Source organism: Pipistrellus kuhlii, unplaced genomic scaffold (genome assembly GCF_014108245.1).
Source record: "Pipistrellus kuhlii isolate mPipKuh1 unplaced genomic scaffold, mPipKuh1.p scaffold_m20_p_73, whole genome shotgun sequence".
Lineage (NCBI taxonomy): Eukaryota > Metazoa > Chordata > Mammalia > Chiroptera > Vespertilionidae > Pipistrellus > Pipistrellus kuhlii.
This window is the reverse complement of record NW_023425577.1, coordinates 610,001-624,620: the sequence shown is the minus strand read 5'-3', so window position 1 is coordinate 624,620 and position 14,620 is coordinate 610,001. Positions and strand designations below refer to the sequence as shown.

Here is a 14,620-nt window from a genome sequence, read left to right as displayed (position 1 = left end):
CACACTGGGGATGTGCCCGCAACCAAGGTACATGCCCTTGACCGGAATTGAACCCAGGACCTTTCAGTCCGCAGGCCGACGCTCTACCCACTGAGCCAAACCGGTCCCGGCAGAATGTCCTTTCTTTTTAAGGGTGAATAATATTATATATATATATATACTACATTTTGTTCACTCATTCACTCATGTACATTTGAGCTGCTTCCACTTTCTTTTGGTGATTATGAATAATGCTGCTATGAACATGGGTATATGGTGATTATATAATGGAAAAATGGGATAAAAATAGCAGATTGTATCATATGTAGTAAGAGTAAGTATTGTTTGGTAAAACTTTTATTTCTGTCATATATACATGGATGTATATAATAGTATTCCAATTACAATTATATGTTAACCTTCCCTAATTAACCATTTTTATTATGCTCATGAATTACATGGATCAGGAGTTTAGGCAGGGCACAGCAGGGATGGTTTATTTCTGCTCCATGCTGTCTGTATCCCCAGCTGGGAAGAATTCAAAGTTGAGTGTCTAGGATGTGAGGGCGATCTGGCTGCGACATCTGTCACCCCGTTGATCGCCAGGGTTGATTCGGCTGATCTGGCTGGCTAGGCGGGTGTCCCCCTCCTCCCTCACCGACCCAGGTGCGTCCCTCCCGAAGCTGCGCGCTCGTCGAAGAGGACGACTTTCCCCCAAGGGGAGAGGACGGGTCTCCGGTGAAGGGTACACGAGTAGCTGCGCTCCCCTGCTAGAACCTCCAAACAAGCTCTCACAGTTGAGTGTCTAGATGCCAGTCCTCCAGAATCATCAGAAGGAATATTCATTCATTCGTGTCTCATGATTGACACTGGCTGGAGCCTCAGGTGGGCTGTCAGCTGGCATATCTATACAGTGGTCTCTTCATATGGGCCAGTTAGAGCTTCCGCACAGCATGGCAGCTGGGTCCCAAATGAACAAGGCTGGAAAGCAGGCATTTTAGAAGTCTCATGACATCATTTTTGTTGTATTCTATTGGTCAAGCCAATCACAAAGGTTGTCTTAGTTCAAGGGGAGGGGTCAGAGACCTGTCAATCAAAGAATGGTCAAGGTCTTTGTCAAGACCTGTAAATAAAATGTATTTCTTTTAATATATATATATATATATATATATATATATATATATATATATATATATATATATAAAACCTGTTTCAGCTGAAGGATATTTTTTCCATTGCCTTTTAGAGACAATAGAAGAGGGAGGGAGGGCCGAAACCGGTTTGGCTCAGTGGATAGAGCGTCGGCCTGTGGACTGAAAGGTCCCAGGTTCGATTCCGGTCAGGGGCATGTACCTTGGTTGCGGGCACTTCCCCAGTAGGGGTATGTGCAGGAGGCAACTGATCGATGATTCTCTCTCATTGATGTTTCTAACTCTCTATTCCTCTCTCTTCCTCTCTGTAAAAAATCAATAAAATACTGTGTTTCCCCGAAAATAAGACCTACTTACAGGTTTCCTTCTGAGTGAAATATAAGGCATCCCCCCGAAAACAAGGCCCCCCTAGGCTAAACATGAGAGATTTGGTCCACTGATTCTGAAAGAAATGGAGTCACAAGAAATTCACCAGGAAATTCAGGAATTGGATTGTGATGATGATGTTTCAGAAGATGATGACATGATTGTCATTGAATAAATGAGTAAATTCTTGATACTGTAGGATTCACAGTTTGTCTGGTTTGTGTTGACAACTACCATACTACCGTACCGTATACAGTAATAAATTTCCTTTATTTTCATTTAACAATAAATGTGTACCGAATTATTCTTCATGAAAAAATAAGACAGCCCCTGAAAATAAGACCTAGTGCATCTTTGGGAGCAAAAATTAATATAAGACACCGTCTTATTTTCGGGGAAACAGGGTAGAAAATGACAATTGGGGCCGAAACCGGTTTGACTCAGTGGATAGAGCATCAGCGGACTGATTTCCAGGTTCAAATCCGGTCAAGGGCATGTACCTTGGTTGCGGGCACATCCCCAGTAGGATAGAGTGTCAGCCTGCAGACTAAAGGATCCCAGGTTCCACTCCGGTCACAGGCATGTGCCTTGGTTACAGGCTCCATCCCCGGCCCCATTCGGGGCAGGTGTGGGAGGCAACCAATCGACACTGATGTTTCTGTCTCTCCCCCTCCCTTCCACTCTCTCTCTCTAAGAAAACAAACAAAAAAAGAAGCAGACACCGAATAGACTGTCAAATTACAGAGGTGTGCAGGAGGCAGCTGATTGATGTTTCTAACTCTCTATCCTTCTCTCTTTCTCTCTGTAAAAAAATCAATAATATATATATATATTATTATTATTATTAAGAAAAGAAAATGACCATTGAGGAATGGTATTAAGGATTTAGGTGCAAAAAAAAAATCTTTACATACAGTGAATAAAAGTATGATAGAGAAGAGTCACTGTCTTACAAGTTTTAGGAGTAATATGGTATATGGGGTGGTGAGCCTGAAACTAAAAATATTCTATTTAGAAATTGGCTTTTAGACAATATAATAGGTACTACAATTATGGCCTTCGTAGCATTTCTGAGGAAGAAAACTCGCTGAAGTTTTTTGGTTTTTACACATACTTCTTAAGTGTCTTCAACCGGTAGACATTTGCGTGACTTTTTCCCCCCCCATTATAAGAGAAGGTTTGGTTAGAAAGTTACAGAGGTAGAAATGAGCCTCAGAACTGAGCAGGGCTATGTGGGCTCAGGAAGTAAATTACAGAAGCAAAAGAAGGACCCTGGCAGCTCAGGAGAGAGAAAGGCAAAGGTACGGGCCGGGAGGGGCCCCGGGGGAGGGAAAAGGGCCGGTGCTGGGGCGGGAGCCTGCTGGGTGCTTCCTCTTAAAGGTTTCAGAGCCTGGGCGCTAAGCGAGGCCCCGGGAGGATCTCAGTAGGACCTTCACCAGCTTGATGCTGATGTGCCAAAATGACAGTGACTCCCCGGACTTCATCCGCTTGGCTTCCTTGATTTGATGAGTATTTCTGCAGATTGACTTTGCTTATAACATGGATTCATGTTTGGGGGTGGGGGGGTAAGATATGTACGCAGATAATAATTTAATAAAAAAAATATTTAAAAAAACCAACCATGGATTCAATGCTAACAGTTATTAAAGGGAGATGATGTCATGTTTACTCTCCTTACAACGTACCCCAAAGGCAAGGCATAAAAACTGCCCACCTATCGATGTCCCCTGGTCTCGACACTTCCGGAATACCGCATCGGGGACCACAGGCCTTGGGCAGTGTGCACGTTCATGCACCCAGCCTCTGCTTTCAGCACGACCATTCAAAGAGTTCCCGGCGTCAGAGGAGGAATGGATGGTGTGGAATTCCCCAGAGCCGGATGGCGTTAGCATGGGAGACTCTGTGAGCCCAAACATGGGACAGGGACGCCAGTGTTGAAATGTTCTGTGTTGTCATTCTTAGAGCTGCCTTAGACACTAGTCAGCTGAGAGCCTGCGTCTTCGCTCCCGGCCGGCGGGCAGGTTTCGGTTGGACTCTTCCTCAGGTTAAGCTGCTTATCTTGCTTGGCCTCGTGCCCAAGGGGTCTTGATGTTCTAGAGGCCTTGGGGTTTAATGTTTGTGGTTTTAAAACAGCTTCCTGAAACTATCTAAAGTCTACGATTGCAAAATAAAATAAAATAAAATCTAGGATCTCAAAATAAATAAATAAACAAACAAACAAACAAATAAATAAATAAAATAAAATCTAGGATCGCAGTAAAATGCTTTGTGACGTGACTTCGTAGAACGTTTCAGAAAAGTCTCCCCGGTGAGCAGGTACCACCCATTCAGGTAAGTGACAGCCACTGAGCGCCTCCGTCTGAACACGAACCCCTCCGCGCCCTCGGAAGCCAGTGGTTTCTCGGGGAGCCTCTTCCTGAGGATCTGGTCCTGAGGTCAGACAGTTCGAGGGAGGTTGGTTGGGTGGAGACCTGGCTTTATCCTCAACTCTGCCCCTCCTTTCTTCAGCCTCCTTTCCTCCCCAGAGCTCACAGAACGTGCATCACTTCCCGCTTCCAGGCTGGAGCGCACTGTGGCCTGCGTCTCCGGAGGAGCAGAGGGAGGGCGAGGCGTTAACCAGGGTGGGGAAGGCCGCGTGTCCGCAAGACCAGAGCCTGCGGAGCACGAACGGTGAAACGACCCAGAATCCCGCCGCAGCCGGGCTGGGACCCAGAATCCCGCCGAAGGCTGGGGCTCAGAGCGCCCCCAGAGGGGACGGTGATCTGGATGGGCGCCCTTCGGCAGCGGAGAAAGGAGGCCCAGCGTTCCGGGCTGGGGGCGAGCAGGCGTGCGGGGAAGGCCGGAGCCAGAAAGCAGGCAGTGTGGTTCCATCGGGCCCGAGGGGAGGGCATGACCTTCTCAGGGGGACTCACCCGGGTAGGGTGACCGCAGGGTGACCGCCTTTGCTGCCGCCACTCAGTCAAGCATGGCCAAGCAGGGAGTGAGCGTGCAGTTTGTGGTGCGCCTTGTTCCTCCCCAAGGTACTCTGACCTTTCTGCGGCCTTTCTCTTGGATCAGAAGAAACTGTCTCACATCTGTTTCTCTAACCACCGGCTGGGAGAGTCTGTGCCCTTTTTAAGGCCGAGGGCATGATTCGATTCGGGCCCACTTGCATACCTCCAGTGGATTTCCCCATCTCAAGATCCTGAGTCCCGTCACCTCTGCCCTGCTTTTCCTTGTAAGAGAGCTTATTCTGAGGATATCTTCCCTTGTAAGATAGTTTATTCCCATTATTGCTGAGGATAACACCTTTGGAGGCCATTCTTTTTTTTTCTTTTCTTTTTTTAATATATTTTATTGATTTTTTACATAGAGGAAGGGAGAGGGATAGAGAGTTAGAAACATCGATGAGAGAAAAACATCAATCAGCTGCCTCCTGCACACCCCCCACTGGGGATGTGCCTGCAACCAAGGCACATGCCCTTGACCGGAATCGAACCCAGGACCCTTCATTCTGCAGGCCAATGCTCTATCCACTGAGCCAAACCGGTTTTGGCAAAATGGATAGTTCTTGATGAGTCGTCGCATTGTTTGTATTGTTTAACATTCTGCATGTGAAGGGAACTGTTCTGTATATTTCTATATTGCTCTATTTACACTTCACACAAATTGAGTTCATATGAAATGCTGGTATTGTACCTTGAAGGGGTTGTCAACACAATGAGGCCACTAGGTATGGAGGATCTCAACTCTGGTGGACAGGATGACACGCTCTTTCCCACACATTTCTCTGTCCCTTCTCTTTCAGAAAGCCTGCCCTCCATGTAACAGAAACTCTCTCTAAGGGATGGCTGCTCTCCTGGGCCTCCTAAGGGGTCAGGGCTTTTGGGAACATGGAAGGCAGGGCAGCAGGTCCTGAGCTCCACAGTTGGAAACTAAACTTGTAGGAAGCGTTTTCCGTCCCGGGCTACGGAGGTAAGGCTGGCTGAGTCCGGAGGCAGACAAGTAGGGACGCCCCTCTTGGGGTTGGCTCCGTAGCGTGGAGTCCATTTGTCTGAGCGGAGGAAGTCCTTGCTTCCACTGCCTCGCCGTCTCCACAGCCGTCGGTTCGTCTGCTCTCAGGATGTGGGTATGACTCTCCGGCCGGGTGGCACCTTGATGCCAGGGGATCCCTGTGGACTGGAGCCCACCTTACTGAGCAGAGGGAGTCCATCCTCCCTGTGACTGGCCATCAGAGGGCTGTTGGTAAGTCTACCTCAAGGTAGACCAGGTGGCTGGTAGAACACAAGGTCAACCTCCATGGCCCAGGTATTTCCCAGGCGGAAAGGGACCTGTGCTGCCGTGGTGCTCAGGCCCCAGGACGGTGCCCAGGACAGCCCAGAGGCCAGCGGGAGTCTGTATCTGTCTCTCCCGAGGTGGGGAACAAGCCCGCAGTTCCCGGAGGTATCCCTGTGGGTGACATTTGGCCCTGGATCCCTCAAGCTTCTTTTGCAACATAGCCTGACCCCTGTAAAGTGGACAATGGAGAGGTTTGGCCAGTTAATGGCACTGTTAGGTTTATACTATAAACTGGTTTATTCTATTTAATAATATCCTACAGTTAAACCAGTTTTCCCATTCGCAGGGAAGTGAATGGAGAATGAGGCCTCCTTAGGTCAAAGCGTCTTTCTCACCCACACACACCGCCGTGACCCTCACTCGCAGAAGTGACCCTCAGCTCTATGCTACCTGTCCACTCTGTCATTGCTGCGAAGTCTGAGAGAAAATAGACACACACGGAAAGAAACAGAAGAAACATCCCCAAAATGGAGAAGTAAGTTTGTCTTTTGTTAACATTTGCCAATCCTTGAGGTATTAAAAATGATTGTCCTTGTTTTACAAATAATATCTTTACAGGGTTAAAAAAAAAAAAAGCATGCCCTTAATTGCCGTCTGATGAGAATTGCGTTCCTCATGTGCGTGAAACCCAGGAGAAGGCGGTAGGCCATTGAGAAGACACTTCCGGTGTGGGTCCAAGACCACAGCAGTGGTCCCTGCTCTTGGCCCTCGTGTGTATCGGGGCCTTCTAGCCCGTCACACCTCTCTCTGACAGTGGCTGGTTCTCTTCTGTCTCGTCAGAGCCCTGCTTTCTGGTGTCTCCCTTCCATTTACCGTTTGCAGCTGGAGCAAGGCTGTTACACTGAGTAATGAGCAGCTGCATGTCTTAAGCAAGACCTGGGAGGCACTGTGGCAGTCAGTTGTTTTCGGAAAGGGAAGATAGAATTTAAAAAGTTTGTTTTGTTTCTTTTCTTTTCTTTTTTAACATAATTTTATTATTAATCTTTTTTTAAAAATATTTTATTGATTTTTTACAGAGAGGAAGGGAGAGAGACAGAGAACCAGAAACGTCGATGAGAGAGAAACATCGACCAGCCGCCTCCTGCACATCCCCTACTGGGGATGTGCCCGCAGCCAACGTACGTGCCCTTGACCGGAATCGAACCCGGGACCTTTCAGTCCGCAGACTGATGCTCTACCACTGAGCCAAACCGGTTTCGGCTGTTTTGTTTCTTTTGTTTTAAATTTATTTTTTATTATTGACAGTATTACCATGTTTCCCCGAAAATAAGACATCCTCCGAAAATAAGACCTACTTACAGGTTTCCTTCTGAGTGAAATATAAGGCATCCCCCCCGAATATAAGGCCCCCCCCTAGGCTAAACATGAGAGATTTGGTCCACTGATTCTGAAAGAAATGGAGTCACAAGAAATTCACCAGGAAGTTCAGGAATTGGATTGTTATGATGATGTTCCAGAAGATAATGACATGATTGTTATTGAATAAATGAGTAAATTCTTGATACTGTAGGATTCACAGTTTGTCTGGTTTGTGTTGACAACTACCGTACTACCGTACAGTATACAGGTAATAAGTTTCCTTTATTTTCATTTAACAATAAATGTGTACCATATTCTTCCTCATGGAAAAATAAGACATCCCCTGAAAATAAGACCTAGCGCATCTTTGGGAGCAAAAATTAATATAAGACACTGTCTTTTTTTTCCAGAGAAACAGGGAATATTAAAAAAAAAAAAAAAAAAAAAAAAAAAGGAGTGAGGGAACCCAGAGAGCAAGGACAGAGAAACATCGATGTGACCTATATCCTTGAGTGGGAATCAAACTCAAGACCCTTTGGTGCATGGGCCAACACTCTAACCACTGAGCAACCAGCTAGGGCTTTTTTTTTTTTTCTTTAAAAAAATATATATAATTTCAGAGAGGAAGGGAGAGAGAAACATCAATGATGAGAGATTCATTGATCAGTTGCCTCTTGCATGCCCCCTACCAGGGATCAACCCAAGCATGTGCACCAGCGGGAATCCCTAACCTAGAATCACTTCTGGGTCATAGGTCCATGCTCAACCTCTGAGCCACACCAACTGAGCTTTCCTTTTTTCTTTTCTTTTTCTTTTAAATATATTTTTATTGATTTTTTACAGAGAGGAAGAGAGAGAGATAGAGAGTTAGAAACATTGATAAGAGAGAATCATCGATCAGCTGCCTCTTGCACACCCTCTACTGGGGATGTGCCCGCAACCAAGGTACATGCCCTTGACCGGAATCGAACCCGGGACCTTTCAGTCCGCAGACCGACGCTCTATCCACTCAGCCAAACCAGTTTCGGCGGGCTTTCCCTTTTTCAAAGTTTCTTTTTATTTTTTGTTGTTACTCATCACCCAAGGATATTCTTCCATTGATTTTCAGGGAGAGTAGAAGAGAGAGGGAAACACATTGATGTGAGAGAAACACATTGATTGGTTGCCTCTTGCATGCCTAAGTTTCTTGATTGCCAAAGTTTCTTTTAATGGTTAAAACAATATTTAAACTCTAAAGTGAAGTTCCTCTCCTCAACCCATCTTCTTACCCACTCTTTTTTTTTTTTATAGAGAAAAAGGATGCACATTTTCTTGTTTAACAAAATAAATTAAATATACGAAGCTTCAGCTCAAACTCTATATAAAATTACAGAGGTCGGGGCCCCTCGGGCAACGGGTGCCCGGCCCCCAGGGGGACGCCTGGCCGGCCACAAGGCCAGTGGGTGCTGGGCCCCGGGAGAGGCCAGGTCTGTGCCCGGCGCCCCTCTCACCATTAATATTATTATCTTAATTTTTAAATATAAATACCAGGCCCCTCTCTCTGGCAGGGAGGTCGGTGACGAGGCACGCCTGGCTGGGCCCCGCCTCTCCGGACAGGGCTGGGCCCGCTGCCCAACGCCTGGCCCAGGACACTGGGGCCCTCAGCCCTCGCCTGCCGTTACCCACTCGTTTTCATGTCCTTCTCCAGCAGGAAAATTCTGCTGCTTTTTTTTCAGTATTCAAATACAAGTAAACAGTAGCTGTAAAGTCTTATCCCCTCTCCCGCAAAAGGTCAGAGCATAACATATACCTTTCTGAAAGTTTTTTTTTTCTTTTCATTTTTTGTGGGGCTCTTTCCATGTCGAAACTATAAGAGCCTGTACAGTTCTGTACAGATATGCAATATTATGGATTTATGAAAACAGCGAGGAGGCCTGTGTGGATTGAGGGGGGAGAGAGTGAGGAGAGACGAGGGTGGGGAGGTTATGAGAGCAGACAGTGTGAGCCCTGCAGTGAGAACTTTGGCTGGTACTCCGGGTGAGGTGTGGAGCCCTGGAGGGTTCTGAATAGAAGACGGACTTGCCTGGACTTAGGGCACCCTGTGGCAGCTGTGGTGGGGGTACAGGCTTTGGGGGTGGGACCTGGGGGGCCAGGATGAAGGGACTGTAATGGGCCAGGTGGGAGATAACAGGGGCCGTGTCCATATGGGGAACCAAGGAGGGAGTGAGAAGTGGGTGGATCCTGGGTAGATTTTGAAGCAGACAGGACTTGCTGTCTGTCATATTAGGGAGGGGTGGGATCAGAGAAAGTAAGAGGTCGAGGATGCTCCAAAGTTTGGGGCCTTAGGGCCTAGCAGGATGGAGCTGGGTCTAGACGCAGCGGTCGCCAACCGGTGGTCTACCGACCACTGGTGGTCCATGAGGTCGCAAGATTGGCGACCGCTGGTCTAGAGGACAGCAAAGGATTGGTTGGGGAACGGCTCAGGATGTAGGGAGGCAAGTCCCAAGAGCCGGGCCGCAGTCCCAAGAGCTGCCGCCAGAGGGCGAGCCGGCCCCATCTCCTGCGCTCACCTTGGGTCGCGGGAAGGACCGGCCCTGCTGCTTCCCACGGCCCCGCAGCCCGCAGTGCCTCACCTGGGTGCGAGATGCGGGCCTCAGAGGTGCCAGGGCCCTGCCGAGACCCCCCAGAGCTCTCGGAGCCCCAAGGCCTGGGACTCCCATTCCTCTGTGCTTCAAGTACTCCAGCTTCCACTCCCCACCAGGCTGTTTGCTTTGCCTGTGACACCCTCTCAGGGCTCTGCAAAAATGGCACCTCTTCAGAAGGCCTTCCCTGGCCACCCTGGGGCAGAAGCCCCTCCCCCTTCAAGGGACAGCCCTTTTAATTTAAGAACATTGTGTATATATATATAATTGTCTCAGAAATAGGAAGGGAGAGGGAGAGATAGAAACATCAATGATGAGAGAAAATCATGGATAGGCTGTCATATCATATTAGGAAGGGGGTGGGGTCAGAGAAAGTAAGGGGTCACGGATGCTCCAAAGTTTGGGGCCTTAGGTCCTAGCAGGATGGAGCTGGGTCTAGCCGACCACTGGTGGTCCGTGACTGCCCGGGAATTGAACCTTGACCTCCTGATTCATAGGTCCATGCTCAACCACTGAGCTACACCAGCTGGGCAAGGCACATCCCTTTTTAATAATACTTCTTAATATTTACGACTCTCAAATAATCTTATTTATCTTATATTGCCTGTTTTCTGCATCACAATGTAAGGCAGGGAGAGCCCATTTTCGGTTTTGTCCACCTGTATCCCCAGGGCTCAGAATTGTGCTTGGCCCCTAACAGGTGCTAAAGGAAAACCAACAGCCATAATGTTAATCATAGCTTACTCATGGTGCTTCTATTGTATTTTAAACTCCTTCAGTCCTCAGAACAGCCCTGCCAGGTAGGGATGGTTATTACCTTCACATTTCAGAAGAGGAAGCTGAGGCCCAGAGTGGTTAAGGGACTTGACCAAGGTTGCACAGCTGGAAGGTGATTGAAACCTGAGTAGCTTTTTAAAAATATATATATTTTATTGATTTTTTACAGAGAGGAAGAGAGAGGGATAGAGAATTGGAAACATCGATGAGAGAGAATCATCGATCAGCTGCCTCTTGCACAGCCCCTACTGGGGATGTGCCCGCAACCAAGGTACATGCCCTTGACCGGAATAGAACCCGCGACCCTTCAGTCCACAGGACAACGCTCTGTCCACTGAGCCAAACCGGTTTCGGCTTCATTTTCATTTTTAAAGTTTGGGCATTTAGGGGAGGTCTTACTGCTCAAAACCTGAGTAGCTTAACTGCAAAGTCTGGTTTTGCTAAGTGGGTGAATGGGGCCTGAAGGCAGGTACAGAGCCCCCGAGGACCCTGGCATTGTGCCCCAAGCCCCTCTAGACCTGCCTTTCCTGGGGCCCCAGCCCCCATGCCAGCAGTCCCAGCCCCTAAGTCCCCTGCCATGCTGGGGGAGGGGTGGGAACCCAGCAGGTCTGGGTTTACTCTGGAGCTTGCAGAGGCGCCTCCCAGGCTGCCCAGGGGGGAGGGGGACAGGCCATTAAAAGTGGGTCTGGTGGGTAGAGACTTCACTCACCAGACAGCAGGGTCAACTGCCCCGGACCCTGAGCCCCGTCCCAGACAGACAGACAGATGCTCCTCAGCCAGCTGACCACAGTTCTGAGCCTGCTCAGTGGAGCGTGCCTACCCACAGGCTTGGGGAGGCCTGGACCCCAGGGTTCCACCCCCCCGCCCTGGGCTGCCACAAATCAGACCCGACCTCTGGGCCGAGGGGCCCAGGCCTCCCCAGGGCCATCGTCTGCGCTCAGCAGCTGGAAGGCCTTCCTGGACCTGCAGAAAACCAGGCGCATGGGGAGCGGTGGGCTGCAGCGCGAGCGGGAAGAGGCCAGCACCATGACTCTCCCGCTGGACCCGCAGGAGGTAGCCCAGGAGAGGTGTAAGGCTGTGCCCTTCACGCAGGTGCGTATGTGGCGGGAGAAGGAGAGGGCTGGGTCTCAGCATTGACAGAGAGCTCGACGGTGGTGCCAGATGGGGCATCAAGCCCTGTATCCTTTCCCTGTCTCTGATCCTCAGTTTCCTCCCTTAGAAAATGGGGGCTGCCCCTCTGCCAGCTTCTGCAATCACCACCCTGCCCCCCACGTCTCTTTTCCCATGTAATGGCCAGAGGCACCTGTGAGCTTCCGAGACAGGTCATGCCCCTTCTACACTCAGAACCCTGTGTGGCTCCCGCCTCACCCGGAGCAAAAGCCCCAGTTTCCCCCACAGCCCACAAGGCCCTGCTCTGCCTGTCCTCTCTCTGCTCTCACCTCCTCCCGTTCCCCCGTGCCCCCTGCCCACTTCACTCCTGCCACCCCTGCCTCCTTACTCTCCCCACACACCACAGTGTACGCCACTGCCGCTCCTCTGCTCCTCTGCCTCCAGCACCTCCCCACCCTGGCATTCTATGGCTCCGCCCCTCACCTCCTTCAGGTGTGTACCCAAACGTTACTTAAAAATGCAGCAGCCCGGCCGAGACCGGTTTGGCTCAATGGATAGAGCGTCGGCTTGGGGACTGAAGGGACCCGGGTTCGATTCCGGTCAAGGGCATGTACCTTGGTTGCGGGCATATCCACAGTGAGGGGTGTGCAAGAGGCGGCTGATCGATGACTCTCTCATCGATGTTTCTGGCTCTCTATCTCTCTCTCTTCCTCTCTGTACAAAATCAATAAAATATATTTTTAAAAAAATTCTAAAAAAAAAAAATGCAGCAGCCCAGCTGGTGTGGCTCAGTGGTTGAGCAACCACCTATGAACCAGAAAGTCACGGTTGGATTCTCAGTCAGGGCACATTCCTGGTGGCAGGCTTGATCCCCGGTACGTACGGGGTGCAGGAGGCAGCCAATCGATGATTCTCTCTCATCATTGATGTTTCTCTCTCCCTTTCTCTCTGAAATCAATAAAAAAATATATCTATTTTAAAATGCAGTGCCTCCCACCCCATTGTCCTCTTAATTTCTCGCTGTAGTACGCATCATCGCCGAGAAAGTGAAATTGATTCTGTAATTGCACTTATCTGTCTTCCTCAATAGAATGTCTATTCCACCAGGGCAGGGTTTCTTTATGCCTCACTCACGCTCTGTTCCCATCCGGAAGCTCCAGAGCAGAGGCGGGCACACACAGCAGCTGCTTGTCAAATGACAAGCAGTAATAGTAGCACCTGCCTGCTAAGTACCAAGCCAGAGCTTGGCACACCTGGTTCAGAGCCCGGTCGAGAGGGGAGTGGGCAGCACTCCCTCAGTGCATTCAGTTGGTGCTCCGTAATGGCTGTAGGCATTCATGCCCTGTTGTTTACGGCACAGGCTCTGAAGCCAGGGGTACCAAGTTCTGCCTTAACGGGTGATTTCTTTGTAACTCTGAGCAAGAGGGTGGGGCCGCTGGGTCCGAGTGAGGGGAAAGGTGGGAAGATGAGCTGGGGGAGGGGGGCAGAGGCGGGAGTGCAGGCTTGGTTTAAACAGAGAAGGGCCATGAACGGGGCGAATTGACAGTTGGAGGGGATCATAGGGAGAACTGACATTGATTGAGCACAGACTGTGTGCCGGGTGATAGGCTCAAGGCTTTCTGTGTAATACCCACCCCCACCCCCAGGCCCCGCATTGCCACCTCTTCCTGCTATTACCCAGCCTTTCTCTCTGTTAACCCTCTTTGTTGAAAGGCCTAGAGTAGTTTCTTTTTCTTTTTTCCTGGTTGAACTTTGATGACTTCATAGGTGAAGAAACTGAGGCCCAGAGAGGTTGAGTAACTTACCTCAAGTCACACAGCAAGCAATGGCAGAGTCAGGATTTGAGCCCAGGCACCCATGCTTCTCAAGGTGGGGTGGGAGTGGGTCGGGGGTTATTCTCATCACTCGAGCCTCCGGCTCCACAACCCTTGACCTGTCTCCCCACCTCTGACCCCAGGTGCTCACCCAGCCGGGGTGCACGCCTCTGCGCCTCCGTAACCGCCTCTGCATGGGCCACTGCTCCTCGCTCTACGTCCCCGGTGCGGACCCCGCCCCGTTCGTCCTCTGCAACAGCTGTGCGCCCGCCCGAGGGCACTGGGTGCCCCTGTTCCTGTGGTGCCGGGCGGGCAGCCCCGCCTCCCGCCGGCGGGTGAAGACGTACACGGTGCTGGTCGAGAGGTGTCAGTGCAGCCCGAAGGCGTGAGCGAGCACACGGACCGGCACACAGACGCACGCACCTGGAGAGATGCGGGAGTCAGAGAGACGCCGACCTGGGCCGTGTCCCCGGGTCAGAGAGACCAGGGATGCAGGGAAAGCCAGATGGGCCTCCCGCTCCTCCCCCGCTCCCACGAATCCCCGACAGCCCCTCACAGCACCCGCCACCGCTCTCAGCATCTGCCAGCTACTTCGCCGAGTCATCCTCCGAGCTGCCCAGTAGCATAGGGGCATCACCCCATTGTACAGGGAAGGAAACTGAGGCCCCAAGAGGCAAAGACACTTGCTCAGGGCCACACAGCAGTACGTGTGTGGCAGAGCCAGCGTGTGAACCCCAGGCAGCTGGGGCCGGCTTTTTTATTTTATTTTTTAATATATTGTATTGATTTTTTACAGAAGGGAAGAGAAAGGGATAGAGAATTAGAAACATCGATGAGAGAGAATCATTGATCAGCTGCCTCCTGCACACCCCCTACTGGGGATGTGCTCACAACCAAGGTACTTGCCCTTGACCAGAATCGAACCCGGGACCTTTGAGTTTGCAGACCGACGCTCTATCCACTGAGCTAAACCGGTTTCTGCAAGGCTGGCTTCTAACTGCCAGGTTGGACCTCCGCTCACAGAATAAGACAAAGACACACTCCCGACTGCGGGGAGGACGGACGACCCCAGCCAGGAGACACCGTGACGACCCTGCCTTCAGGGCCCCGGGAAACCAAGGCAGGAAAGCAGAGGTAGCTACGCGGGAAGCCTGGCAGAACCCACAAGCTCCCGCTGCTCCTCCCC

General features: G+C 50.3%; 1 protein-coding gene across 1 annotated transcript; it reads left to right on the top strand.

The window, feature by feature from the left end:
* The first annotated feature begins 11,275 nt into the window (after positions 1-11,275).
* Positions 11,276-13,980, top strand: DAND5 (DAN domain BMP antagonist family member 5). The gene is made up of 2 exons (XM_036422864.2): positions 11,276-11,602; positions 13,578-13,980. Exons 1-2 carry the CDS (start codon positions 11,276-11,278, stop codon positions 13,821-13,823), a joined length of 573 nt encoding a protein of 190 aa, XP_036278757.1. The 3' UTR covers positions 13,824-13,980.
* The last annotated feature ends 640 nt before the right edge of the window (positions 13,981-14,620 follow it).

Coding starts and splice junctions, on each gene's coding strand:
- DAND5 (XM_036422864.2), top strand. CDS start 11,276: ATGCTCCTCAGCCAGCTGACCACAGTTCTGAGCCTGCTCAGTGGAGCG. Junction 11,603..13,577: donor AGGCTGTGCCCTTCACGCAG/GTGCGTATGTGG, acceptor CTCTGACCCCAG/GTGCTCACCCAGCCGGGGTG.